This window comes from Haliotis rubra, unplaced genomic scaffold, assembly GCF_003918875.1.
Source record: "Haliotis rubra isolate DU_JTF1 unplaced genomic scaffold, ASM391887v1 Scf47, whole genome shotgun sequence".
Taxonomy (NCBI): Eukaryota; Metazoa; Mollusca; class Gastropoda; order Lepetellida; family Haliotidae; genus Haliotis; species Haliotis rubra.
Genome location: NW_025767157.1, coordinates 2,660,241 through 2,687,018, shown reverse-complemented (window position 1 = coordinate 2,687,018; position 26,778 = coordinate 2,660,241). Strand labels below are relative to the sequence as shown.

The 26,778-nt window shown below is 38.2% G+C and overlaps 2 protein-coding genes across 3 annotated transcripts in view; one reads left to right on the top strand and one right to left on the bottom strand.

Moving 5' to 3' along the window:
• The window catches only part of LOC124290544 (coiled-coil domain-containing protein 81-like), a 28,951-nt gene extending 8,695 nt beyond the window's left edge, over window positions 1-20,256 (bottom strand). The window contains 7 exon segments of the mRNA XM_046727292.1: window positions 10,054-10,433; window positions 11,132-11,149; window positions 11,798-11,877; window positions 17,797-18,053; window positions 19,417-19,573; window positions 19,861-19,922; window positions 20,055-20,256. Coding sequence (XP_046583248.1) covers window positions 10,054-10,433; window positions 11,132-11,149; window positions 11,798-11,877; window positions 17,797-18,053; window positions 19,417-19,573; window positions 19,861-19,922; window positions 20,055-20,136 — 1,036 coding nt within the window. The 5' untranslated portion in view covers window positions 20,137-20,256.
• LOC124290545 (probable C-mannosyltransferase DPY19L3) overlaps window positions 2,899-26,778 on the top strand; it is a 56,744-nt gene continuing 32,864 nt past the window's right edge. Inside the window, exon 1 of one of the 2 annotated variants that reach the window (XM_046727296.1) lies at window positions 2,899-3,018. The gene's annotated coding sequence lies outside the window, so the exon portion shown is untranslated. Of the gene's footprint in view, window positions 3,019-22,009; window positions 22,117-26,778 lie in introns of those variants that run through there. The other variant, XM_046727293.1, reaches the window with a different exon arrangement.

The window sequence follows — 26,778 nt, the reverse complement described above, 5'->3', positions numbered from 1 at the left end:
GGCCATTATGTCAACACTCCCACACGGCAGGTAACTGTCTTCAGTTACAACTAACATCAGCTAGGTTGCCAGGGAAAGCTGCATGATAAGATCAAAGCAGCAACAAGCTATAGCCGTGGTTGTTTACCAATATCCATCAAATGGGGAAAATCAATTACTGTGTTTTAACAATAAACAACTTAAATAGATGGCATTTTCAAATCAGCTCTGAAATGTAGTTAATACAAGAAGTTGTCATCCATAAATACTTGTCATACATTTATGTCCTTCAAACTGTTAACTTCCTATCAAAGACTTTAATAACAATATATTTTGATTCCTAGGTATTGATATTTAATAATATTCCAGGAGCACAAGAAGATTTGTAGTTATTCAACTTTTGTAAGTAGCTAATAGGACTAATATAATACAAAACACAGGTTGTCCCTGAGATTTACTCAAACAAAACATGGTGCATTAATTAATTAGAATTTCCTCATTTTCCAAAGCATTTATTTACCACACAAATATGTTGCCAGTATAGGCCCTTAATTTCTGTTCCACCCTTTTCCACCTACCAATCTGGCTACCCAGCTTTAAAAACATCTCTGTCTCTTCATGATCCTTTACTGCAAGGACACAGCTTTCAGAACAATACACTAGCAAAATCTTATTGAACTAAAAATTAATAGACTGTATGGAACCAGTATCTGTAATGAGTCCAGTTTTTATTGTAGCTACATCAAAATCAATATAAACTCAACATTGCTTAGAAACAGCACATGCAACACATTGATCCTGCCAAGCCTTACCTACATGTCAATGATACTGGAATATCGAAGATGAGCAAATGTTGGATCTTGTTATCTCAACCCTGACCCAACTGGGTTACCAGGGTGTTCACAAACACTTAACAGTTCTCGGGGTGTCCACCAACACTTAACTATTACACTGAGTTCTCAGGGTCTGGGTTTAGAATGTACCTTCAGTAACCCATACTTGTCGTAAAAGGCGACTTAACGGGATCGGGTGGTCATGATCGATGCTCATGCTGTTGATCACTGGATTGTGTGGTCCAGACTCGATTATTTACAGACTGCCGCTGGAATATTGCTGAGTGCGGCTTAAATCTAAACTCACTCACTCACTCTCAGGGTGTCCACCAACACTTAAATTGTTAATCATGGTTTTCAGGGTGTCCACCAACACTTTACTTTTACATTGGGTTCTCAGGGTGTCCAACAACACTTAACTGTTAATCTAAATTCTGTTATCAGGGTGTCCAACAACACTTAACTGTTACACTGGCTTCTCAGGGTGTTCACCAACACTTAACTGTTTATCTTGGTTCTCAGGGTGTCCACCAACACTTAACTGTTACATTGGGTTCTCAGGGTGTCCACCAACACTTAACTGTTAAACTGGGTTCTCAGGGTGTCCACCAACACTTAACTGTTTATCTTGGTTCTCAGGGTGTCCACCAACACTTAACTGTTACACTGGGTTCTCAGGGTGTCCACCAACACTTAACTGTTACATTGGGTTCTCAGGGTGTCCACCAACACTTAACTGTTACATTGGGTTCTCAGGGTGTCCAACAACACTTAACTGTTACATTGGCTTCTCAGGGTGTCCACCAACACTTAACTGTTTATCTTGGTTCTCAGGGTGTCCACCAACACTTAACTGTTACATTGGGTTCTCAGGGTGTCAACCAACACTTAACTGTTACATTGGGTTCTCAGGGTGTCCACCAACACTTAACTGTTACACTGGCTTCTCAAGGTGTCCACCAACACTTAACTGTTTATCTTGGTTCTCAGAGCGTCCACCAACACTTAACTGTTTATCTTGGTTCTAAGGGTGTCCACCAACACTTAAACTGTCAATCTTAGTTCTCAGGGTGTCCAACTAAACTTAAAACTTAGGGTCAGCTCCTTTCCTCTTGGAAAGAGAAAACAATTTGTGGGTCAAATTCATAACAGAACTTGCAGTTTGTTATTATTAATTCAAAAACATTTCACTATGTGAAAGGACATATGGACTTAAGTGACTCTGGTATTAGTAACCGAATAAAGTCAGTAAACATTGTCAGTAATCAGTAACAAAATGTCAAGAGTGTATCCATGGTTTTAGTGGGCTTTATGGCATGAAGGTTTGTAACACCAAACTATGACCTTGATAAAAGGTGGCATCATGAAAACAGTTCAACACTAAGCATGAATACCAAAAGATCTTTGTCAAACCTGTCATGTGAAAAATAGAGACTGTGTGGATCCTAAGATTCAGAAGCTGTAGAATCAAACAAATGATCCCTGGTAAATCATATTTTGGAACTCTGTACAGTCACTAACCTATCAATCTGGAATAGGGGTAAAACATTACCCAAAATAGATAAAAGTTAAATCATCTCGTTTTAAAATCAGCTCATAACAGACATCATTCATGACTGTCATCTACAAAATGTTGAATGACACTCTTTATTTACCTGTTTCAATAATGTGTGGCTCTCTTAATGTAAAACCATAACACTAAGAACATTTGACACAAGTCATAAATCATCGCTTCATATCCAAAAAATAATGGAAGGAATTTAAACATTCTAACATGACATTAGACCCTCTCATCTTACACACAACAGACATCTAACTGGTACTTACTTGTTATATTGAAAGCCATAGTTATCTAACATTAACAAGACAGAAAGTTACTGGTCGCTTCCTTTCCCTCAGCTAGCTATCATCAGTCACCCACGATGCCAACAAACATAGCAGATACTATGACAACAGCAGTAATCTCGTTATGTTCTCGTACAAAATTCATTAATATTTAATTAGCAGTATGTTCTCATTGAATCCCGAGGAAGACATGCATGAATCATTGATCACAAAAAAACACCAATACCTGAACTGGTTAGTGATGGCTGATGCTCTACTTCACTGTTTCCTACTGTCCTGCGAGTCTGAGACAGGTAGTGCCACAGTCGTTAATCGATCGATGTAAAGTGGCAGTCGTGTAGTGATGGAGGATAACATATAGGTAACAGGCTTCTATTGTATTTATTATGTCATATTTTCTTAACAATATGTTCTCATTCTGAATACAGCAATCAGTTATTCATGAGATGGTAACAACAGCATGACGCAATACAGTCTCCTCATTACTGTTGTCCATTACGTAATGTATAGAACTCTGATCGGGTGGAAATACCTGCTGTTGCTGTATCTGAGGTGTGAATATATGGACTGATTTACATAATACTAATAATCATGTTATCAGATCAATGAAATCGTGTGAAAAAATATCAGAGAGATAATGTACAAGTAACCAAGGTTATATTTGTGAATACACTTTCTATGTAAAGTACAAATTCTAGTACTTTCTTTTTGTTGAGCCCCATCCCATGTTCGAACCCACACTTTCAGAGTAAGGAAAAATTCCCCTGCACAAATTCAGTGATTGACCCATTCAACCAACAAGGTTTTCACAAATATGGAAGTCTGACAACTGTAACTTGGTAGTCTAAATCATGTTCTTTGTTTGCCCCACTGACAAGAGTAATTTGTGAAAGTTCCCATGGCTGAAAGGCATTGTGTATTGCATATTGATACATGCATTTGCAGCTAGGGTGGCATTTCCAGCATATTGTATTGATCAGAGAGATGGGTAATGGCTGATGTGTCTTGTGATCTAAACATTATCAACAAGCCTCCTGCCACTGACAACACAAGAACAAAATGCAGCACTATCAGTTCTTTGTAATCTCACAGGGCTGTTTTGTTATATACCTTGGAAGTCAAACATCATTTGTTCAGAACATGCTTAGTACCAGTTTTGCAAAAACATTTAGTACTTCAAAATATATTTCAAGATTATTTTTCAAATAAATCTGATCAACCTCATCCTAAAAGATTTGGACCACTAGAAATGTAATTTTTATGATAAAATTATTATTTTTATACTTATGCTGACTCATGATTATTGCTTATCTCCCTTCTCCTTCAATGGTCAAGTGGAAACCTTGAATCCTATTCAAATTCACTGAAGCATCTGTACAATCACTCACCCCGAGTTACCTCCCTTATTCCCGCCCAAAACCAGTCCCACGTGACCTAAGCCTAGCTCTTATCACTCTCTCCGTAATATGCCCGCATTGCAACTTACAGTGAAGAACCGTAATGCTGAGAGTGGGGACAGTCGGGAGGGTTTACCTCATGAGTCAGGATAAGTATAAAAATAATAATTTTATCATAAAAATTACATATTTTTCCTAATCCTGACTCATGATTATTGCTTATCAAATCCGACGGAATAGGTGGTGGGTCAGCCACCTAACAGGATTCACTGTGGCTGTCTATATATAGTCCGAACGCTACCCTGTAACATCCTGTTGCCTGTTGCCTTCCCTTGTGAATTTATCATATTGGGGGACCACCTACTCTTAATTGATTAAGAGAAGTAAATCTTATAGATTTCCGATGAAATTGACGATCTGGTTGACCAGGAAGTTGATTCTTTGCTATGAAATCCCATCTCAATCCTAAATGGACTGCTGCATGTTCTCCTGTGTCGAACCTCGTTCGTGCGAAGTCAAGAGCATGTATTTCCAAGATTCTAGCTGCTGTAGCTAAGGCAAGGAGAAATATCGTTTTTTGAGTAAGTAACTCAAAAGTTGCGTCTTGTAAAGGCTCATAATCCTCACTTGTGAGATGTTGTAGCACTATATTGAGGTCCCATGCTGGAGCTCTAAATTTCCAGTGTTGATCCTCTAGTTTAAACAATCTCAATAATGCTACTAGTTCGGGAACTTTGGTGAGTTTAACTCCCGAGTTCATGGTAATCACCGAACTGATTGCTGCTGAAGTATGTTGAAAGTGTTGATCCTTTCAAATGTTTGGTTGATCTGAGATGGCAAAGATATTCTGCTACTTGCGGATGTGTTGCTTCCGCTGCCGTGAATCGTTTGCTTGTAGCAATTGCAAATTGATCAAAATTCCTCCATTTATCATCATACAGATTACATGTTGAACGTCTTAAGGCCATTGTAACTGCCTTAGCAGCTCTCATGGAATAACCTCTTTTCTTCAAACAGTGCGATACACTCCATACGTGTAGTCTGAGATTTGTTGGATTGCTGTGCAGTTGTTTTGTGTGAGGATGAATCAGTAGGTTTGGCCAATCTGGAAGTTTTAGTATTGGCTCCCCATAAGCTTTTTAGGTCTGGAAACCATGTTCTCGCTGGCCAGTAAGGCTCGACCAAAATCATTTGTAGGATTTTGGTCTGAGCAATCTTGTGTAGAACTTGTGGTAGTAGTATCGGTGGAGGAAATGCGTATGCATTTAGACCTTCCCATGATATGGCGAGGGCTGTCGCCCATGCTTGTGGATCTGGTACTGGCGAGACAAACGTTACAATCTGATGATTGAATTGTGTTGCAAAGAGGTCTATGAAAGGGCAACCATGTTCTCTCGTTATCAGTAGAAATGCTTCCGGGTGTAATTTCCATTCCGTAGGTGATGGTCTCATCGGTCTGGATAGGCGTCTGCTAGGACGTTTTTCGCTCCCGAATGTGACAAACTCTTATCCACAGATTGAGGTTGTCTACTACCTTGAATAGTTGAAATGTTAGTCTTAGTAGAGGCGCTGACTTTGTTGATCCTTGTAGGTTTATATAAAACGCTACTGTTAAGTTGTCTGTGTGTATCATGAGAACTTGATCCCTGAGTACATGCGCTCAATGTTGACTCGCCTCTATAACTGCCTTGAGTTCTAGTTGATTTATGTGTTATTTCTTTTCGATTGGTGACCAAACTCCTGAGGAGACTTTGTAGTTGAAGTTGGCTCCCCATCCTTGTAGGGATGCGTCTACATACAGATGTAGTCTGTATACCGGTTCTTTCAAATAAGTTAATTGCAAACATTCAACTTGTTTGTCCACCACATTAGGTATTCCTTCAAGTGTTGAGGAATGCTTATGGGTTGTAGATTTTCCAGATGTGGTATTAAGAACCGCTGAATTGGACGTAGTTGTAACCTTCCTCTGCGAGTTAGGATTGAGCTGACATTAGGAGGCCCAATAATCTCTGCCACTCTCTTATCAGAAGAGGTTCGTTCAAGGCAGTGTGTAGACATTTCTGTATGTTCTCCCATCGTACCTGTGGGAGTACAATTCGAGTTTCACTGGTGAGAAACTTGATTCCCAGGAATTGTAATTCCTCTGACGGACATAGTTCTGATTTCCTCCTGTTGACTAACCATCCTAGTTGAGTTAGTAGTTGAATTGTCAATTCTAACTGATGTTTGAGTTGATTTGCTGACTGATGTGCCTGAATGCCGTCGTCCAGATAAAAGGTATTGCGAACCTCTCTCTGATGTAGAAATGCCACAATTGGTTTGGTGACACGTGTAAATAGCCACGGCCGACGAAATTCCAAAGAGGAGTACTTTCCATTGATAGTGCTTCCCTTGATATAGGAATCGTAGATATTTCCTTGATTCTGGATGTATGGGGATGTGTAGGTACGCATCCTGTAAATCTATGCTGGCTAGATACTCATTGGGTCTTATTAAGTGTCTCAGTTGAGGTAGATGAAGCATCTTGAACTTCTGTGGTTTCAGTAGAAAGTCTAGGTTGAATCGTTTCATATTGTATATGAGACGGAACTTCTCTATGGAGTTCTTTTTGGGTACTAGAAATATCGGGGAATAAAATCCTGGTGTGAGACTGTTTTCTTCTATAATCTCTACTGCATTCTTTGTCAGTAGTGAGTTGATGGCGTCTGATAGCTTGATTCATTGTTGGTCTGAATAATGATGTATTTGTGGAATAATGGTAAGAGGTGGTCTCGCCTTGAGTTGATGGTGTATGTTGACCATGATGTCTGGTAGCATTCGCGAATGCTAACTTGAGGTTCGATGAAACCTGTGAGATAGGTTTAATAGGTGGTATAGTTAATGTCTCAAGATCCTCATCTATAATACGATAAGTCTCCGATGAATTCTCCTTGTGTGTTGGTGAAGCAATTGGTAACCCATCTGTTATCCAAGATAATATTTCTGCATCATATTGTAGATTCCTCCGATTCTTGTAAACTCGTTTCTGAAGTGGGTGTCTCCTCCTGAGTACTTTCATTTGTAGCCTGTGTAATCGTCTGTTGATTATCTGATGATGAACGTTGTTGCATAGCCAAAACTACTTGGCATGTAATACTGGCTACAAAATCCTGATCTACCGGTGTATTCGTTGAACCAGTCGGGTTCGCGAAAGGTTGATTTATATCTCTCTGCTGATGCGTTGAAACTCTCTGTTGTTGAGGGTTCGCGACACACACACACACACACACACACACACACACACACACCCATCAGGTGAAAAATCTCTTTCTGTTTGTAGTGCAACAGTTGTCTGATTTGACGTAGTTTTCATGGTTAAATGATCAGTAGACGTAGTCTGTGATGTTTGAGATGATCTATTCTGATTGTCTGTAGAAGGGTTTCCGAACCCTGATGTCGTAGAAGGGTTTGTAACCCCTGATGATGTGCTGGGAGGGTTCGCAAACCCTGTAGTATTCGATGATCTACGCTGGGATGAATGTTTCTCCCTCGACGACGATGATGATTTTGACGTATGTTGTTGCGAACCTGAGTTCGCTAACTCTCTTGGAGTACTAGTAGATGTAGTCTGAGATGAAGTCAAGATGATCTGCAGTTCTGAAACTGGTGGTGATCTGTCGAGTCGAGATATGGCATTCTCAAATGTCATAGGTGTATCTGATGATCTAGTAGATATAGACGATGTAGATCTCGTAGTTGTAGATTTTGCAGACAATCTAGACGATCGTTTCTTCCTCGCTAGGCATTGTAGTTCAGTCTCCTCTGTCGGAGGTGATTTTCTCTTGGAAGTAGACTGCGCGACAGAAACGGAAGAAATCCCTGGGAAATTCTCCTTATTGTGTTGTGACATTTTAGTACCAGTTGTAAGAGAACTACCCCTTCCCGCTGATTTGTTTACACGATGTTGTTTATCTATAGTCCTGCATAAGCAGGCTGATAAATATTTAGTAAATGGTTGTGTTGATAAATTAATGCAATATTGGCACCGTGAATCAAAAAAACAAGTCTGAAGGCAACAAGAGGAGCAAACAGGATGGCCTCAATCTGCATTGCTGACATGCCACCATTGAACAATACCTCACCTGCAACGAAGTGAAAATACCTCACTTTAGTAGAATTTTACATAATAATATACATATGGATACAACTAATATGGATCTAAATACAATCTGCGGACAAAATTTAAGTTATAAGGTCGAAATGAAAGGATATCTGCCGCAAATAGGACCCGTAAGGACCGCCTGACCGTCGGCGAGGGCGATGAAGGAGAGAGTGATAAGAGCTAGTCTCGGGTCACGTGGGACCGGTTTTGGCGGGAATAAGGGAGTAGGTAACTTCGATTGTATGGAGTGATTTGAACAGGATTCAAGGTTTCCACTTGACCGTCGAAGGAGAAGGGAGATAAGAATTTGAATAAGGGTTCAAACTTGAATGGAACTTGGGCGTGTGACAATCTGCTCCACCTTGCCCTTTTATGCTTAACACTGTTCCCACGGCAAAACATAGTGTGCCGTGGGATATTTGCAATTTTTTTGTAAGGTCCTACTAATTTTTCTCATGGTCTATCACGGTATCCGCGATGGGCGGAAAACGGGCTGCTGAGTCCTGGCAGCTCAAAGGTGCACTACAGTTCAGCCCGCAGTCCACTACAGATGCCATTACGATTCCTCCTGGCCTGTCGCGTTCTGATGGGTTCCCCCCACGTTTTGAACAAGGTTTTGACACGTTTTGCACCTTCTGTCAAGACTTTCTATGGATAAAACGTGGACGCTGGCCAGCTTTGGAGCACATTTGTGCCCACTGTATAAAAATAAAGCCTCCCAAGCAACAGCAGCCATTGTATCCTGAGGGGGCAAGAACACCATGAACCCCAAAGATAAAGAAGGTTTGCTGGGGCAATACATCAAGTCCTGCCTGGCCTGCTGTTTGTACTCTCTCCCAGATCAGTTGCACCAAATCAGACCGTAGCTGAACGCAAGGTGCTGTATCTTGTTGGCCCTGTAAACTGTCACACACCTGGATGTGTCGTGACAGAACAGGAAGAATCAGCTACCATACACCCTAGCTTGCTGTGAGAACTGGGACAAAACGGGCAGCAAGGATGAAACAACCATGACAAAATGACAAACAAATGTGGCCGAATGTGTCAAAAGGACCATGAGATGCCGGGGAATACACATGCCTCCCGTCCCACTACGGGCCGTCTACAGGTGCTGTCACATTTGGTTGTGTTACTCCCATTTTACTACGGCCTACTAGGTTTCTCATTAGTACTGTGACTGCCATGGCAAATATTTTAAAAGCTTAAAACAGTGGCACAGCATCCACGGCAATCACGGACTGTCACGTTTGCTCATTCAGTCCCCCCACGTTGTCTCATGTCCATCCCGTTTTGTCCCCTTTTCACTACGTTTTGGCGAAACGGGGCTGCCATGGCCATCGGGGATAGTGTAACCCTAGCATTAGACAAGCAAAGCCAACTTCTTTCTCTAACTACCCATAATACAGTTTTACGCAAAATTAAGACTTCAGATTATTTCACTTACACAAGAGATGTAGTACCACATATAATGCCAAAAACTTTAATTTATGGGTATAGACAAAATCTTACAAAGATCGGAGTGATTGAGTTTGGTCTTCTGCAGCCTAGGCCTTTTTCCAGTTACATTAAGGGCATGTCAGCTTAAGATGTGGGAGACAAACCTGAGGTCATAAAATCCTTAGTCCAGTAGCATTTGGAGAAACACATCAGCATGGTGCAGACAAATCAAGAATCCTGATTAGGGGAACTGGGATTCAAACATTCAAACCTACATAGGATTCTGGCATGGGTAAGGGACCAAACTCTGCACATCAAATTACAGCATCATAGACAACCCTGCCAACCCATCCCCCAACTAAGTCTGAAAGACAATAAGGTCTGATGTCTATGAAACATCTGACAGTGTCACAACACTCACCATCAGAAGTCTCTGGTCCTAGTTCAGCAAGAGTCATTGTGTTGACAGCAGGTTGTTCATCACCCTCGTTAAGGATGTTGTCGATGGCGGCAGCAGTGTGGATGTCTCCAACAGTGGGTTCTTCCATGGCTACAGGGTGAAACAAGGCCTGGTTCTCTGCAGCTTGGATCTCCATGGCCTGGTCCTCTGCTACAGCTGCTGCCAAGACATCAGCAGGAATATCCCCACCCTCCACAGCAGAAAATGGGTCAGGGGCCTGGTCTAGAGGGTCCCCAATCAGTCCAGGGCCATCTCCAAGAGTATCTGCCCCACCCTCTTCGGTCTCCGCTACTGGTTCAAGACATCCTGCTATCAAGGCATTGCTGTTCGATGCTGTGATTCTATAGAAAATGTTTTAGAAATACCTTATTGCGTTATTCACCATATCACATTGTTTCTCATGGTTTTCACATTTATGCACTTATGTCCTTATGAATTGACAGTACAGAATTTTGCAATTTCCCGAAAAATATCACCTATATAATGTCAATGGGTTGTGGAATAAAAAAACAGAAATGAAGCAAACATCACTGTTTCATGAAAAATACACATCTAACAAAACATGAAAAAAAGATAAAATTACATCACACAAAATAGAGAGATAGGAATAGAATAAAATCTTTAATAAAAAATACCATTGCCTCAGTCTCAAAAACATATGATAAATTATTCAGATTTTAACTGAAATAAACTAAAATAACATGTTACAATCAGTTTAATTCATATACATATATTCAAACACCATATGGCCCATATATAGAAACAATAGCAAGAGTTGAGAAATGGTGTATATATGTGCTGTAATGTAAGATGCACAGGAACATGTAGCTGTACAAATATTTTAAAAATACATTCAAAAATGTATCCCAGACTTATATGATACATGGGAGAAAAAAGATCATTTTGTTTTAGTGTACAGCTATGTATTCTTGTGGTTAGAAGTGTGACCACCACGCCCACAGTGGGACAGACAGACAGAGAGACAGCACACTGAAGCCAGGCTAGTAGTGAAGGCAGTGCATGCCACATTCAATAGTACCTGTGATTACCAGCTCCACTGAAACCAGAGGATCACACATTCACCACACGGTGCTTGCATACATATACAGTATAAGCATATATACAATAGCCCAGTATATACTGCCAGTGTCAGCCTGTATATGTTTGTCACAAGGGTTATTATAGGGAATCCAGTATTATACTCCATTCCTGTCAGTATTAGACATTCCACACACAGTCAGACATATTTTCAGGTATCTTGTACCCCAAAACTGATGAGAAACTTAAAAATTCCATTGTTACCCTAAGCCAGATAAGACATGCAGTTAAATACTAAGGCCTGTGTACCTAATGCAATCACTGCTGAATGTATCCTTTGGACATTGGACAACAGATTATTAATTTGTTATAATTTTTTATCATGAAGAAAAAATACTTTTAGCCCAAAGTTGTTATTTTTACACAGGCATTTCCTTAGAAACATTTATCATTTCCCTGGATGAAATAGTTATTCTTTAATTTATTTAAAACATTAAGATTCAAATTTGAAAAGTATTCAGTCAATTCAAAGTATAACATTATTTTCGGCAAAAGTTTTGGAATTTCTTTTCAGTTTGCTATGTCCAGTGTTGACTTTGTTGGGAATATCATGTTGATTAGTGTCAAAAGTCCACCGCAAACTCATCACCATGGTTACACAACTTACTTTGGAAGGACAAGGGTGTTGCTGGTGGGTGGTCGGGAGAAACACCGTTCTGATATGACTGAATCCACAGTGCCTGGCCGCTGTAACATACAACAGTACATTTCATTACCAGCTGTTTCACAAGCAAACAATTTGTTTATTTCTATTAGTCAAGAAGGGATAACCCATTTATATTTGAATTTTGAGATGTTACTTAATTAACCATGTAACATATTTCTGTATACGGTCAGGGTGACTTCTTTCTAATGCTGCCTCTTCTTGGGTCAATTTCCATAACTCTGCTTTTAAATTCACTTTATAGAGGATTTCAGATCATTTTATACATGTTTTCGAATCAAGAAAGTGTAAACTTACCTTATGAAAAAAATAGAAATTATATGTATTCATGATGATTGTATTGGAACATAAAAGATTAAAACATACACAAATGTTCCAAAAACTATACATGAAGAAGCATCTCTTCATCAGCTACCTGTAGACCTCAAGTGTTTTTTATAAAACTTACATCACTTAGATTCTTCAAAGCTAACCCTAAAGCAGGGGAAACAAGTCGGAATGAAGTGAAGCAGTGTATATGTTTAGAGAGGTAACTATGTGAGACTTAATTACCTCCATCTATGAAGAGGATAAAGGGGAAGTATATTATATATCACTACAGATATTGTACAGCAACGTGTTGGCTGACCAACACAAATAATAAGGATAACTAGGCTAATTGTTTTGGGGAACTTGCATGGTGACATGGGTCTCATCAGTGGTGTTGATGAAGGTTTAATAAGCCATTTGCTGACCATTCTGTAATTCTCATTTTCACAATATCGACTTGCAACACAAACTTAAATATATATTAATAACTAATTACAAACAGGACACAACATGTGTGTATAAACAGGGAAGGTTTTCCTCACATAACCTACATATAACAATATAAGAAATACAAATACAAACATCTATGTGTGTGAATCACTGTGCTTCAATATGGCCTCCAACCATTATGTAGAGTCTACAGTTAGATTTTAAAAAATGTCTAGAAACTAAAATCTGCGACAGAATATTCTGGAAAGCCAACATAATGGTTCAAAGATGAAACAGAGACCATGTGTTCTTGTTTCTGGATGAAATTAATTCTTCAGCTTTGACAAACTACTGAAGGATAAAGGATAACCATTTATCATGTCAATACTATATTAAATTCCCAATAAGATCCTGATGTAAAGAGGCAATTAAAAAACTAAAATTACCCTTCTGTTTTATCCAAAATTATATTACATAACTACGTGTGAGGTAAACAGAAGTGTAGGTCAGTTTGACCCAAATTAAGATTAACACTAAGCAGCCATTGTGTGTTGATATTTGTTTTTCACATATCAATTACAATATGTTAACTAGCCTTGGAAAAGTTTGTTTTTCATTTCCAGGTCATATTTCATATTAAACAAAGGCATATTTGAAGTATTAGTTTCTCCTGAAACATTCCAATTTGGTTTTCACAAAATCACCTGTATTATAACCAATATGGGGTGCGGTGGGCAAGCTGGCTAAGGCATGTGACAATAGTAATCCAGCGAAGCTTGAGGTGCCGGGCCCCATTTGGACCCCATCGGGGTATCCTCCCAAAAACTTCCCACATCCCAAAACTTCTTAAACATTCTGAAATATCTGACTGACAAATTTCAATGACTTATCTTTTAAAGTAAACATGTAAAACTGGCTATTATTCAAAATGTCATTACCGTTATTGTGTCACTACCATAATAATTAATGCCAATGTCCATACCATAACAATATAATTTTCCTTATTTAAATGAAACTGATAATACTTTATATTTGCCAATCAGAATTAAAAGGAACGTTTGGCTTGTTGTCCCCTTTTAAGCAATAAATATAACATTCCAAAACTCATTAGCCATGTTATATTGTAAAACTACATATTTTAATATAAATATACATTAAATGTACGTTAAACTTGCATAATTTATGTTTTGTATATTCAGAATACTATTTATGTAATCAACAACATTTCAAGGTATAAAAAATTACAATTTGTGCCTACATGAAATATGCAAGAAGTTTCATTATATACAGATATAATATATCAGATTTATATACAGATATAATATATCAGATTTATTAACTAACTGCTCTCTTCTCTACTAAAATCTCTACTCAGCTAAGCCAGGTGATATATCATTATCTGTTGTTTCAGTTCAGTGCACTTCCTGGGCTATCCTATTACCTAAAAAGGGGTGATGAGCAGTTGTTGTTTTAACACTGTATGGTAGTATTGGGATGTGGAAGTTTTGGGATATAACCGTGACCGGGTGTAAAAACCTTGGAGTCAACTTTGTGCGCAGACTCTTTCAATGTTGTCACAACCCCTAGTCACGCAGAACCCACGAATCCGTTGGTATATGACCAGATGGTTGCCACATGAATACATGCAAACACCTAGTTGCAGGTACAGCAACGTGTAGTAAACATGGACAAAGTACTGTGACTATGTGTCCCAGTCCACCCAGCTGTGAATGGGTACCTCGTAAGGATGGGAACGCCACATTTACTCAATGCGCCTAGTGGCTGCAAGAGTTGTATGATCCCCGGGGAGTTGAGATTGATAATACGAAGTGCCGTTGAGACTGACATCCTATGATCAAGGGAAAAACAAAGCGCCTGTGAGCAGCCTAGTTGGAACTCAGCGCTATATAAATAGATTATATTATATATATAGGTGACTCTGCTCTGTTAAAATCAGACTGGTTTAAGATAGCAGTCTTATGAAAAAACACCCAATAACAATATAAATTCAAATTGACAAAGAAAATCATTTAGCTGGGGAACAAGTATTCCATGTCATGTCAGTCATCACATATTTGTATGGGGAGCATGTAAATGTACTCTCAATTTTTTCCTTTAAAACAACTGATGATTACAGAAATACAATACGAAGTGGTACCAAGTGATGGTAATAGGTGGATAAGAAACTAGATGGATGAGGTGTAACATGACAATCAACAGAAGATGTAGGTAGTGTAATGGTGTATATGCAGGGAAGCAAACAAGAGAGACGATACCAATGTGCAGTCAAAATTGGAAGATTTGAGATGACTTGGTCAATAATCCGCCATGTATCGTTTGCTCAAACATTTGTGTAAAACAATGTCCAAATGACAGTTTTAGAGGGTATCATCTACTCCTCTTGCACTGCCTGGCCCATCTCAGGTAGCACAGCAGATGGCCTTTGATATTGAGGTACATATCTTCTGATCATGTCCCAGTCATGCCCTATGAGAGAAAGGACAGAACTTATGGCTAGCCATTGCTAGTCTTACTGTTGGAGTCAGTTATGATACATGCATAGTGGGCATGAGTGTTATCATAACAGACAAAAACACAATTGGCACCTTGTTAGATTGTGTTGATTTGTTAATGGTGGCACAACACAACGTCGCCAACAATTTCTAACCGTCTTGTCAGTAACTCAGGGCCTGGGGCAAGTGAACAGTGAACTGTTGGTTTGGGTTTGATTTCTTAAGCCTGGTTTCTCATCAATCAGTCCTGGGTTTGTGTTGTTGACTCTAAGCACCATGTGCAGGACCAGTCATTTATCTTTTGTGTCTGTAAAACATGTTCCAAAGTCTGCAAATTGCAGACTGAGACACATTTGTGTCTACCAGGATCACAAATACTGCATTTGAAACAAGAGTAGAGTGCTAACACATTACTGTGGATAATGAAAAACAACTCAGAGCAAAGTGACAGAATCAAGATTGAATCCTGACACACAAGCATGGAGGAATTGTATGGTCCATGTGCAATGTTCTAGGGGTGTTATAGCTAAAATTCTTGCTTTCAAATGTTATCTTCCTTCTGACAACCACCCAAAACATCTAAATTATTCCCATATTTGTTTTTTAGAGTATATAAACAGTTACCAGCTCGTCTTTTCAAAATTGCCCAGTTATCCTTTATATTAATGGACATCAATGGGGTCTTTCTAATAAGCATAATTGTTGTATTTTTATTTCAAATCCACAATCAAACACCCAACTTTAAACAGAATTATCGCACATGTGTGAGTTAAACTACTCACATTTCAATAAAACAGAATAAGTACACAACTTCACTAGCAGTTCGATTGTTTGCTAAACTTAAAGTATGCATTTTTTCAGATGCAATCTGAAAGCGGTAACAAATAACTGCCTACTTTCTGCCTACTAAAAGAAAGTAAATTGTGACTTGATAGCAGGACACATCACATTCATCTACCGTAAAATTACCATGCCTACCTAGGTTTTCAAAAATAAAATAACTATAAACTTTAATGTTGATCATGCATAAATCAAGCAATAGAAAAAAATTACTTCTGAGACAAACAAGAAGAAGAAATACAAGTGCCAGGGCCTGTAGCTCACCTTCTCCATTCTGAATGAACAGAAACTTCTATACCATGTATACAATGACATTTTAGTCATCATGTACAGACAGTGGGCATGAGGTTTCTAAATGCTTTACTTACTAATGACATAAACTGGGTATGTGATCTTGTTGTGCAACTCCAATCTGGTACGGTAAATGTGTCCAATAGCTCCTTACTTTTAACATATAACAAAGTAACCTGAAGCAAATAATCAACACATTTCACTTGCCATGTGTCACAGATCTAGGGTAGCAACATATACAGTAAATACTATTGCAGCTACTTATTGTTTTAAGATATGAGACATTTTAGGGATAATATCTTTTCTATAAAGAATGTGTGTTTGTTAATAGATGTAGACATCTGTTTCCTTCCTCTATTAGAAGGGTATGGATGAAGTGTTTTGTGTTTGACCTGTAAAACCTCTTCTTGGACATAACACCATAACATTATATCACTGCTTTAAATAACTTCCATGTTATATGTGCATATTTTACTCTACTTATTTTTATATTCTTCTGTTTTAAAAGGACTTGTATCAGGTAAGTTATTATTGATGTGGTACTATGTAAACATGGATTACAACAAACTATAATGAACAAACTGAACTTGAACCATATACAGTGTATTAGCTGCTTCAGAAATATTTACTCTTGTTTTAAATCTGGTCCAGAGGACTAGTGTAAGCCATATTTCACTAGTTCTCAAAGTTTGTAGTATGTACTGCATATATGAACAAGGTGTGCATTTCCTAGCATGACAAATGAGACAAATACCAATTGAGTGGACAGAGGACGAACTGCATCCAATCAAATGCCCTCCACCTTCGTGGCGAGGGACAATGTCTACAGCATCATCAGCATATACATCATATAACTTTAAGGACCTTCTAGCAACTAATGTAAGCTGAGTATTTTTTCTCCCTAACTACAGTAGGTCTACAGTTATGAAATATAAAGTTAAGGTACGACTTACCCACTCTGCCTGTGCTAGTGACTGAAATGTATATACTAGTATGGGAAGCCTGTCAAAATGTTGGGCTCTCTTCATATCCATTGGAATCAATCATTTTCATATAACTTCTTTGATTGGCATTCTAGAAGTTGGGTAAATGAGGACTATTTTTATGGATATACAACTTCTGAAGTTGTATATCCATAAAAATAGTCCTCCTTCTTCACTTTCATGTAGTCTTTCAGCCAACACACTGAATGCTTGCCAGCCAAGGCATAGTCAAACCTATCAAAAGCATCTTTTTCAATAACTATATAATTATCTTGCATTCAGTTAATTGTAACTGATGTGTTATTTCCGTTGTTATACTACAATAAATGTATGCTTTATGTACCAGCTAATACTAATACTAACTTGAGCCCAACTTACCAAGTAACACTTAGCCTAAGAATTTGTATGTAAATGTCAATGGCAAAATACCTGATTGATTTGCAAACAATGTAGAGACACCATGAAAACCTTTTTTGCTGCAAGTGAAAGAAAATACATAACCTGAAACATATAGGTATTTTCTTTGGAAAATACATCTTAAAGAAAACTGAATAACAATGAGGAAACCATATCTTACATTTTGCAGAGCATCGACAAGCTTTCCTGATCCATCCATGTGCCGAACGAACTCCTTGAAAAATTTCATCTTCACTCTGTTTTCACGAATAGACAATCTTCCTATTCCAGTAAATGTAAGTTCAACATTTCTTCTGGCACCAACAGCTCGGGACACAGCATTAAGGATTTCCCTAACACAACTTTCCACAGTGTCACGATCGAATGGACTTTCAAATGATAGAGCAGCAAAATTGAGAGGCACAACTGGTATCTGACCTGTTAGGAGATGAAACAGATTCAATCAGCAAATATTGTAAAGAGTTTCAAGGTCAAGGCAGTTATTTAGAGGATGAATTCCCAAATTGGAATTAAGCATTTTCCAGTTCATGCTGTTAGATCAAATATTTAAATGCCGTTAAGAAGTGATGCACAAAAATGAGTGAATGTTTGGACATCAACTTTATCTTTACAATAAAGATGTTCACATCCATAAACTCATTCCCTCAAGCTTTTGCAGTTAAAAGTAATGCTAGGGCTTGGTAGAGGTGACTTGTATTTCACTGATAACAACACAAATACAAAAGAAGAGGCTTTAACTTTATGGCATTGAATGCAATATAGTACTGAAAGTTAAAATACCTCTTGATTTAAGAAACTTAAAAATATTCCCAATTATTAAAAACAAATACAAAATTCCCAATTCATGTGAAGGGAAAGTTAGATTATATTTCCAGATAAATCCCTGAGATCATAGCTATAAAGCCAATCTATGAAAAACAATGGAATAATAAAGGGGTGCTAGTTATATGGACAAGAGCTAACCAGGGAAGTCAATTCTGTAAAATTATGAGACTTTTTACTTCTCAAAAGAATTTGGCATCATGAAAACAGAGAAGAGAATTAAATATTGATTTATCATAATCATGCTGAACCAATCTATGTTATGGATATTCATGGACAATAGGACCAAGAAGCAGGATGCAAAATACAATTAAACAGGATAAATGGTTGTGGCCCTTTTACAGGTATTATTCATAGATGCTATAGCTTATTCAAATATCAGTTTGTTTTTATCCACTTTTTCATCATAATATATAAGAGAGCTACGAATGAATGAGTGAATACACCATTGTTACACAACAGATACATGTCCTCTTTATCGCAGTCATAGCTGTCCCTCACAAATATCTGTCAATATTTTAGAACCAATCAACAAATAATTGACAATTAATAAGCTATACAGAGAGTATGGGGAAGAGAATTCACTTAACAAAACCTGTCCACATGTAGTATCATGATAATGTTGAATCAAGAGCTATTAACTTGCATAAAGAAATATTAATATGCTCATCATTATTTCAGTGCATTCATTTTGTCTTTGCATACATATTCCACTGTTCTTTTCAATTCCTCTCTTGAGCCATCCAACAAATTGCATTAGAAAAGGCATTACTTTTAAAAAATATGTCTAGAATATAATTGCTGCTGACCTTTCATTAGCAATACTTTTGTTTTGCTAATTAATCTGAAACTTATTAAGTATTTATTCATAAAACACTGAAGATCAACGTATGTTAAAGTTTGCATCTAAAACCACTCAGCGAAAAATATCACTATGGCATTCAGTTGAAATACGTACCTGGTACATGATACTTTGTGAACTGTAGTCCATGAGTTTGGGCAAATTTCTCAGAGATGTTGAATACTGGTCGTTGAATCAGAACAAACTTGTTATTTCCGATGTCTAATTTCTTCTGAGAAAATGTGAATGTCCCCAGAACAGGTATCTGTACACCCTGAAAAATAACATAGCACAGAAACCAAGTGTTAAATAGATGTTGTGTTACTTATGACATCCATAGACCTAATGCCCATTATTTCTCTTTATAACATTATTACAAATTTACAAATTTAAATATCACATTATAGTTTGATTGTAATCTTAGCATATATCCTTAAAATGAACTTGTACATGTTATTCAACCATCGGAATTATAAATCACAACACCAGTGTGTTACACGACCATATAACATCACTTGGGCCCCATCATGTATTTGTTTTTCACAATAATATTTGGCCTACCTTTTGTTGTGACATCTGCTTATCAAGGAATGTTGATACATTTTCCCAAACACTGGCAACATCTGAAATTAATGCAAACAGAAATGGTACTATGTCCATTCAGTGAACCATATGTACAACAAGAAAAAAGTTATTGTAATTTGACCTTAGCAAGTGCTCCATTTACAGTGTTGAATAAAATAATGTAGACTCACCATCTTCAGACAAACTGTCACGAATGCTGGAATATCTGCCTTTTTTGGCATCCGCCAGTAATCCCTGCATTGCTTCTGTCATGTTGAAAGTCTCAGAAAGTTTCCGTTACTTTCTATGGCATGTTTAATTATTTACAAAGCGAGAAGCTGAGAACATTATGGTGGTACGCCTTGGATCCAGTTACTATCAACGTTGCCAGGGGAGAGCGTGCCTGATTGGTCTTCCGGTGTGACGTCACATGAAAAGCTACCCAACAAAGTCGTAGTTCCGTACCTAAGCTCATGCGCTCCATCGATATCGAACGTATGAAAAATCCGAAAAATGATATTTTGTTTACAAATACAGTCATAGATAGTTCAGGTCCACTCTGATTCACTGAAACAATTATGTTATTAACCGTTTAATCATGGGTTTTACCTGATTTTTTATATTTGGTGAATGTTATCTTTTTTTCCAGCAGCCGTGTGTTCTTCATCTATTTAACTCTCTCTCACAGCCAACTTCTAAAAAAAAAAACGAATGTCTAAAATGAATGTCTAAATAAGTGGAACTAACTTGTATGTTCGTTGCTTCAGACTGCCGGGAGACCTGGTATTTTTCAAAGTTGAAGAAAACTATAATCCAGTATAACACTGTTAACACAGAATATAAACGTTTAAAATGTTTTAAAGTACGTGCATGCATGGTTGTCTGGAACCACAGGCCTACGGACGTTAATCTGCGAATGAACCTAAACGTATCATCACAGACAGTCTTTCTTTGAAGACGATAATATTGCCACCCGCATAACTTAAACCTGGAAGTGACATAGCTTGACTAATTTCATTTGAATATATATTTTTGTACTTGACAGCAGAGACCATATAATAGATTATTATATGGTCTCTGTTGACAGGGATAAACCAGTTGTTGTTGTTGTGTGTGTGTGCGTGCGTGCGTGCGTGCGTGCGTGTGTGTGTGTTATGCCACGCAGAGTGTAGGTCTGCTACGCACAAATGTGGAGCACGGAGACAGAAAATATACCTTGCGCCCTGAACGACATTCACTGTTCCAAATCCTCGACAAGAAATATACAGTAACCGTAATCAACATAAATACTACAACTTACACTGACTCATGACATAAGTTTACAGGACCCTGATATTTTCTGAAAAAGTAATTGGTAGTTTTGTAGGGCGAGGTAAAACCCTGTATACCCGACGTATAAATAGTTTCTAACCCATGTACAAAAGCAGTATCTGCTTAATGCTGTATCATAAAGTTGTCGAAAACGGAGGAGCAGTTTTCACTTAGTTATGTTAATTTGCATAATTTAGTTATGTTTCAGACCATGTATTTTCCCACACAACAATATAACCGATATCGATAGTTAATGCATACGAGATTCAATATATACAGCCTATTTGTATTGCAAACTGAGTAAATGTGTGAGACATACACACACAAAATACAAAGATGAACTGAAAATTAAATATGTCATGGGGTTTCTGCCACCCTGGGCGGGGATCTGCTTTATCCATCAAGTACCCCTTCTTGGTAAAAGGGACGGTTGGGTAGTTTGCCTTGGTTCGATTCCCCACAACTGAACAATGTGTGAAGCCCATTTCTTGTGCCCCCCGTGCTCCGTGATATTGCTGGAATATTGCTGAAAGCGGCGTAAATCTTAACTCATTCACTCACTCACTCTTGGTATAAACAATGAAGTTAAAGAAAAACAGTCTCCTCTGAGATATCAGTATGGAACAGTTCGATTTGTTATTCAAAAAGAGTTTGAGAAACAAATGGCTTGGCTTTGATAACATTTCAAGGAACGAGCATGTTTCACTGTCAATATTTTGTTATATAATGCGAAAAATAGCTCGGCAAGCGAAACGAACTGGTGTTTTCCGAGTTATACCGAACTGTCCCGATTGTTGCCGCAAAGGGAAATAACTCATTATGCTCCGTCGCGGATGATTTGAGTCTGGGTTTGCTGATGATGTGGACGGCGCTGAGAAGCTAAAGATCAACGCTGTAACACCTAAGAGTCATTTTTCATTACTGACAACTGTGTACACGTATGTAAGTACACTATAGTGTAGCTGTACTCATAATCATTTTGCATCAAACTATTGTATTTGTATCCAGTGACCGAACACTAAAAGTTTGAAGGTTCTTGCTTATTTAGGATAATCAGTCTTACGTCAATATTGGGTGAGTAATTTTAAAATCTTAAAGTTATGCATCTAAACCCCAAAAATGCACCACCTTGGCCTTTATGTCAAACACCCGGGGTCTTTATCCATGGATCAGATTGTCTCACAATAATTGATTGTTTATTGAGATTTTTCAAATTGTTTGGTAGATCTACCCTAAGTGTTTGGTTATCGATTAGGCCATCATCAGGTGCAATATGTAAATATTGACCAGTTGCTAATTTATTTTGCCAGATAAGTTTGTGAGAGCACCCCAACTTTCTATCCAGAATAAACAAGGCATTGCCAAACTGGCATAATGAATTGCTAGGAAGTAAGAAAATAATAATTAGGGACCACCGCTATTCTTTGACATGCTTGAGTTTTAATGCTTCAAACACTTATGGTTGGTTTTTCATATATTTACACAAATGCAGTCTGTTACCTACATTGCTTCACACAGAAACACATTCATATGCATTCTCATGCTATTTTCACACATTACACAAATTACACTTATCACACAGAGACCCACATGAAATTTGGGCATGGCACATTGTGTGAAGCCCATGTTTGGTGTCGTTTGTCAGGTGATATTGCTTGAATGTGGCTAAAACAACATAAAACCAGACTCACTCACTCACTCACTCATGCAGATTACATGTAAGCACAATTTGGTGTTCTTGGCTATAAGCCCAGAGTTTTAGCTGTCTATGAACATCCAAGTTTGATTGATCATCAGCAACCCATGCATGTCTCTTTAGGCACACTATCAGAACTGTAAGGACTGCTGCCTTGGTTGATGTATGTCATCATTGCCTATTGTGTCGATGCTGTTGTCAGTCACTGAATTACCTGGTCAAGACATGATTATTTACAGATCATTTTGACACAGGTGGAATGTTGCTGGCTGCAGCAATAAACAACAAGCAAGGCAGCATGGACCAGTTGAAAAGAATCTTTTTGAATCTGATATGCAATCTAGGCCTCTTCTTTGGCCACAAAAATGCCATAAACTGAATCATTTGAATTAATTAGCAAGCACCACACATCTTGCTATTGTCAATGAAGAATTAATTGAGTAGTTTTCAAAGAACAATATCCACTAGTGAATGTTGAGAGCTGATAGGATCAACCAGGAGGTGCCAATGATCATTAACAGTAATGAGTTTATTGGGTAGTGTTAGTTCTGCTTGTCCAGTGGGCAGTTAACCCCTGCCTCCCTGTTATCTTTAAAATGGATCAGTCTGACTAAGTTCCACAAGTTAGATGAAGGCAAGAGTAAATTAATATATAGTCAGAATGCATAGTATTTGTGATATGCATATCCTATTAAATATTCGTGTGACATTATTCCTCAAGACCGTGTATAGCCATATGTTTGTTACCATCTCATCACCATCAGAAACGTCATGTTGACTCAGGTAATAAATGAATGGCTTTCATTTTCATGAAACTGAAGGGATGTGAGTAGTGGTTTGCTCACTGTAAGTAATTTGCAGAAAGTCATGTGACCATACACTGACCCTCAAGAACATACTGTGTGTCAACGCAGAACTAGTGAATATCACGAAGTAGATACAGTGTACTCTGTCAATACCGGCATCACTCGGGACCAAATAAAAATGCCGGTTTTGACAGAGTGCCGGTTAAGGCAGGTTGCAAGTTTTCACGCCCTCACGATCCAGTACACTGCATCTAACACCGTGATTGCTTTGCAAAGTTCATCACAAGCGATCTCAAAAGGTATCGATGGTAAATGCACGGTTTATACCTTGATCTAGGGGTTGAAGAACTGACGTCGTGTTTGCAGGAAGGTAGCAAAGTTTCACATTACTCAGACTAAGGCCATGGTTGTGGGAAGGGGCGTTGTCCATGAAAAATAAAATATTTCTTCTTTGTCTTCGCATTTGCCGATTAAGCTGCTCCAACCAATCACGATACAGGGCTGATGTCATCCAAGACTTGTGATTGGCTTGCCAAAAAACAGGCAATCTGTCAAGCCATCAGTCAAATCTGGAAGGCGGGACTTAAATGTTGCTACATCATCGGCATTCACACTGCCACCACTGACTTTGAATTGCTTTATGCTGTATCATGTTTTCCATGATGTTAACCAGCCATCTGATGCACTTTTTGTTGAAGGGTCAACTCACATCTTGCACATTTTGCCTTATACGATTTTACCTTAAATACCCTCGAATCAACTAAACTCTTGCTCGTTTTTACAGTCAAACTGCCCACTACATGTATTAATTACTCTATGTAAGTGACACATACCACTCACTAATTAACAAGAAACTGATTGAAATTCCCGTTTCTGAATAATCTCGGGAGTAACAGCAAATTGTGTTGTTACATCATTTGGACCTAATTGCATCAAAGGGTTGCGCTTCCATCATGTGCCGGTGTTTACAGATTCGTTTTCATAACAACTTGTTTGTTGGGACTGAAAAACAATGCCGATATCCTGAGTAGACAGATGCCGATGTTTACAGATGTTTCTAAATGATAATTAAGTGCATTTCTGCCGGGACTGAAACTTTGTGCCGATGTAGACAGAGTGCCAGGTGTTTACAGAGGCCGATATTGCCAGAGTTCACTGTATTACTGTGTGTGATGGTAACCTCTCAATAGTCCGACATCCCAGTTGTCAGACTGTTTATTCCAGGATTAGTCAACATTGGTAAATTGCTACCTGTTTACCGTTCACTAAAGTTTGATCATCAGCTCATGGAAATGTATCCATGAATGATGTATTTCACTCGTCATTTGGGGAAAAATTTAATTTCAATGTCATAGAGCAACTGTCATATTCTATATGAAGAAGAACAGTTAAAACTATGAACATATGCACATCTTTTGACCACATGACATGATTGCCCTAAGTGTTATGTGATTGGATGCCATCATAAGAAACTAGGGCCCCAAAGATTGCTAGTGTCAGCCAATGACTAGCGTCTGTCACAGAGTAGATATTTCTATTGTGCTGTTGTGAAATGTAGAGGTTTACTTTAGTTTGACAGTACTTTTCTATCATAATGATGACATAAACACCAATTTCACTCAATATTAGAAATCCTCCATTTATCAAATACCTTATGATGAGTCTGATGGTCTGTAGTGTAGCCTAATCGTTAAAGCGTTCGCTGTTCACACCTATGACCCAGGTTCGATTCCCCACAGGGGTAAAATGTGTAAAGCCCATTTCAGATGTCCCCGTGTGATAATGCTGGAATATTGCTAAAAGCTATGTAAAACCAAACTCGTTCACCAACCACCCACCCCAAAAACCAACCAACCAACCAACCACCCAGAAATAATCCCCAACCTGATGACCAAATACCAATAACTTTGGTAGAAGAAATTTCATATGAAGAAACACTTGTTTACAACCTCAAAAAATTGAAATATATACTCTTTTTAGAGTTTGTTTGGACGCAGTGCCCATTACACTTACATTTTGCCAATAGATATGGACACTCTCAGATCCACAAATAGCAAGGGCTAAATAACTTGTTTACAAGAAGTAACAAGCAAAAAATGCATGTGCAAAATTGGCATCCAATCTCACCATTGAAAACTTATTACAAATTAACTTCTGCATTTATTGCAAGATGAAAGAAGCTTAAAAAATGTTCCACAACTAAGCACTTTTTGTAACATTCATGTATATTGTTTGTCCAAACCAGCTTTCGTGGTCGAAGAATATGCATGAAAGTCCAATAACTGAACACCTGTGTAAGTAATTCAATTTTAACGTGATCAAATTCCTAGTTCATCCATGTAATTAAGATCAGGGAGATCAACAGCCAACAGCTGTGTGTCATCTGTCAACATTTAAGAATTGATCACCTAAGGTGAGATTGACTTCTCAAAACAAATGATGTATAATATGATAAATCAATTTTTCGCTCAGTTGAGTCCAGGCATGTTATATGTTATTGTGACTACCCACACCCACTATCGGTTGATTACCTCACTTCTGTCTCAGTGACCTTATTACCTCACACCTATGTTCATTGTTGACTATCTCAACTCTGTGTGTGTGACCTTATTCCCTCACACCTATGTTCATTGTTGACTATCTCAACTGTGTGTGTGACCTTATTCCCTCACACCTATGTTCATTGTTGACTATCTCAACTGTGTGTGTGTGTGTGACCTTATTCCCTGATACCAATATCCATTGTTGACTATCTCAACTGTGTGTGTGACCTTATTCCCGCATACCAATATCCATTGTTGACTATCTCAACTGTGTGTGTGACCTTATTCCCGCATACCAATATCCATTGTTGACTATCTCAACTGTGTGTGTGTGACCTTATTCCATACCAATATCAACTGTTGACTATCTAACCTGTGTGTGAGACCTTATTCCCGCATACCAATATCCATTGTTGACTATCTCAACTGTGTGTGAGACCTTATTCCCGCATACCAATATCCATTGTTGACTATCTCAACTGTGTGTGTGACCTTATTCCCGCATACCAATATCCATTGTTGACTATCTCAACTGTGTGTGAGACCTTATTCCCGCATA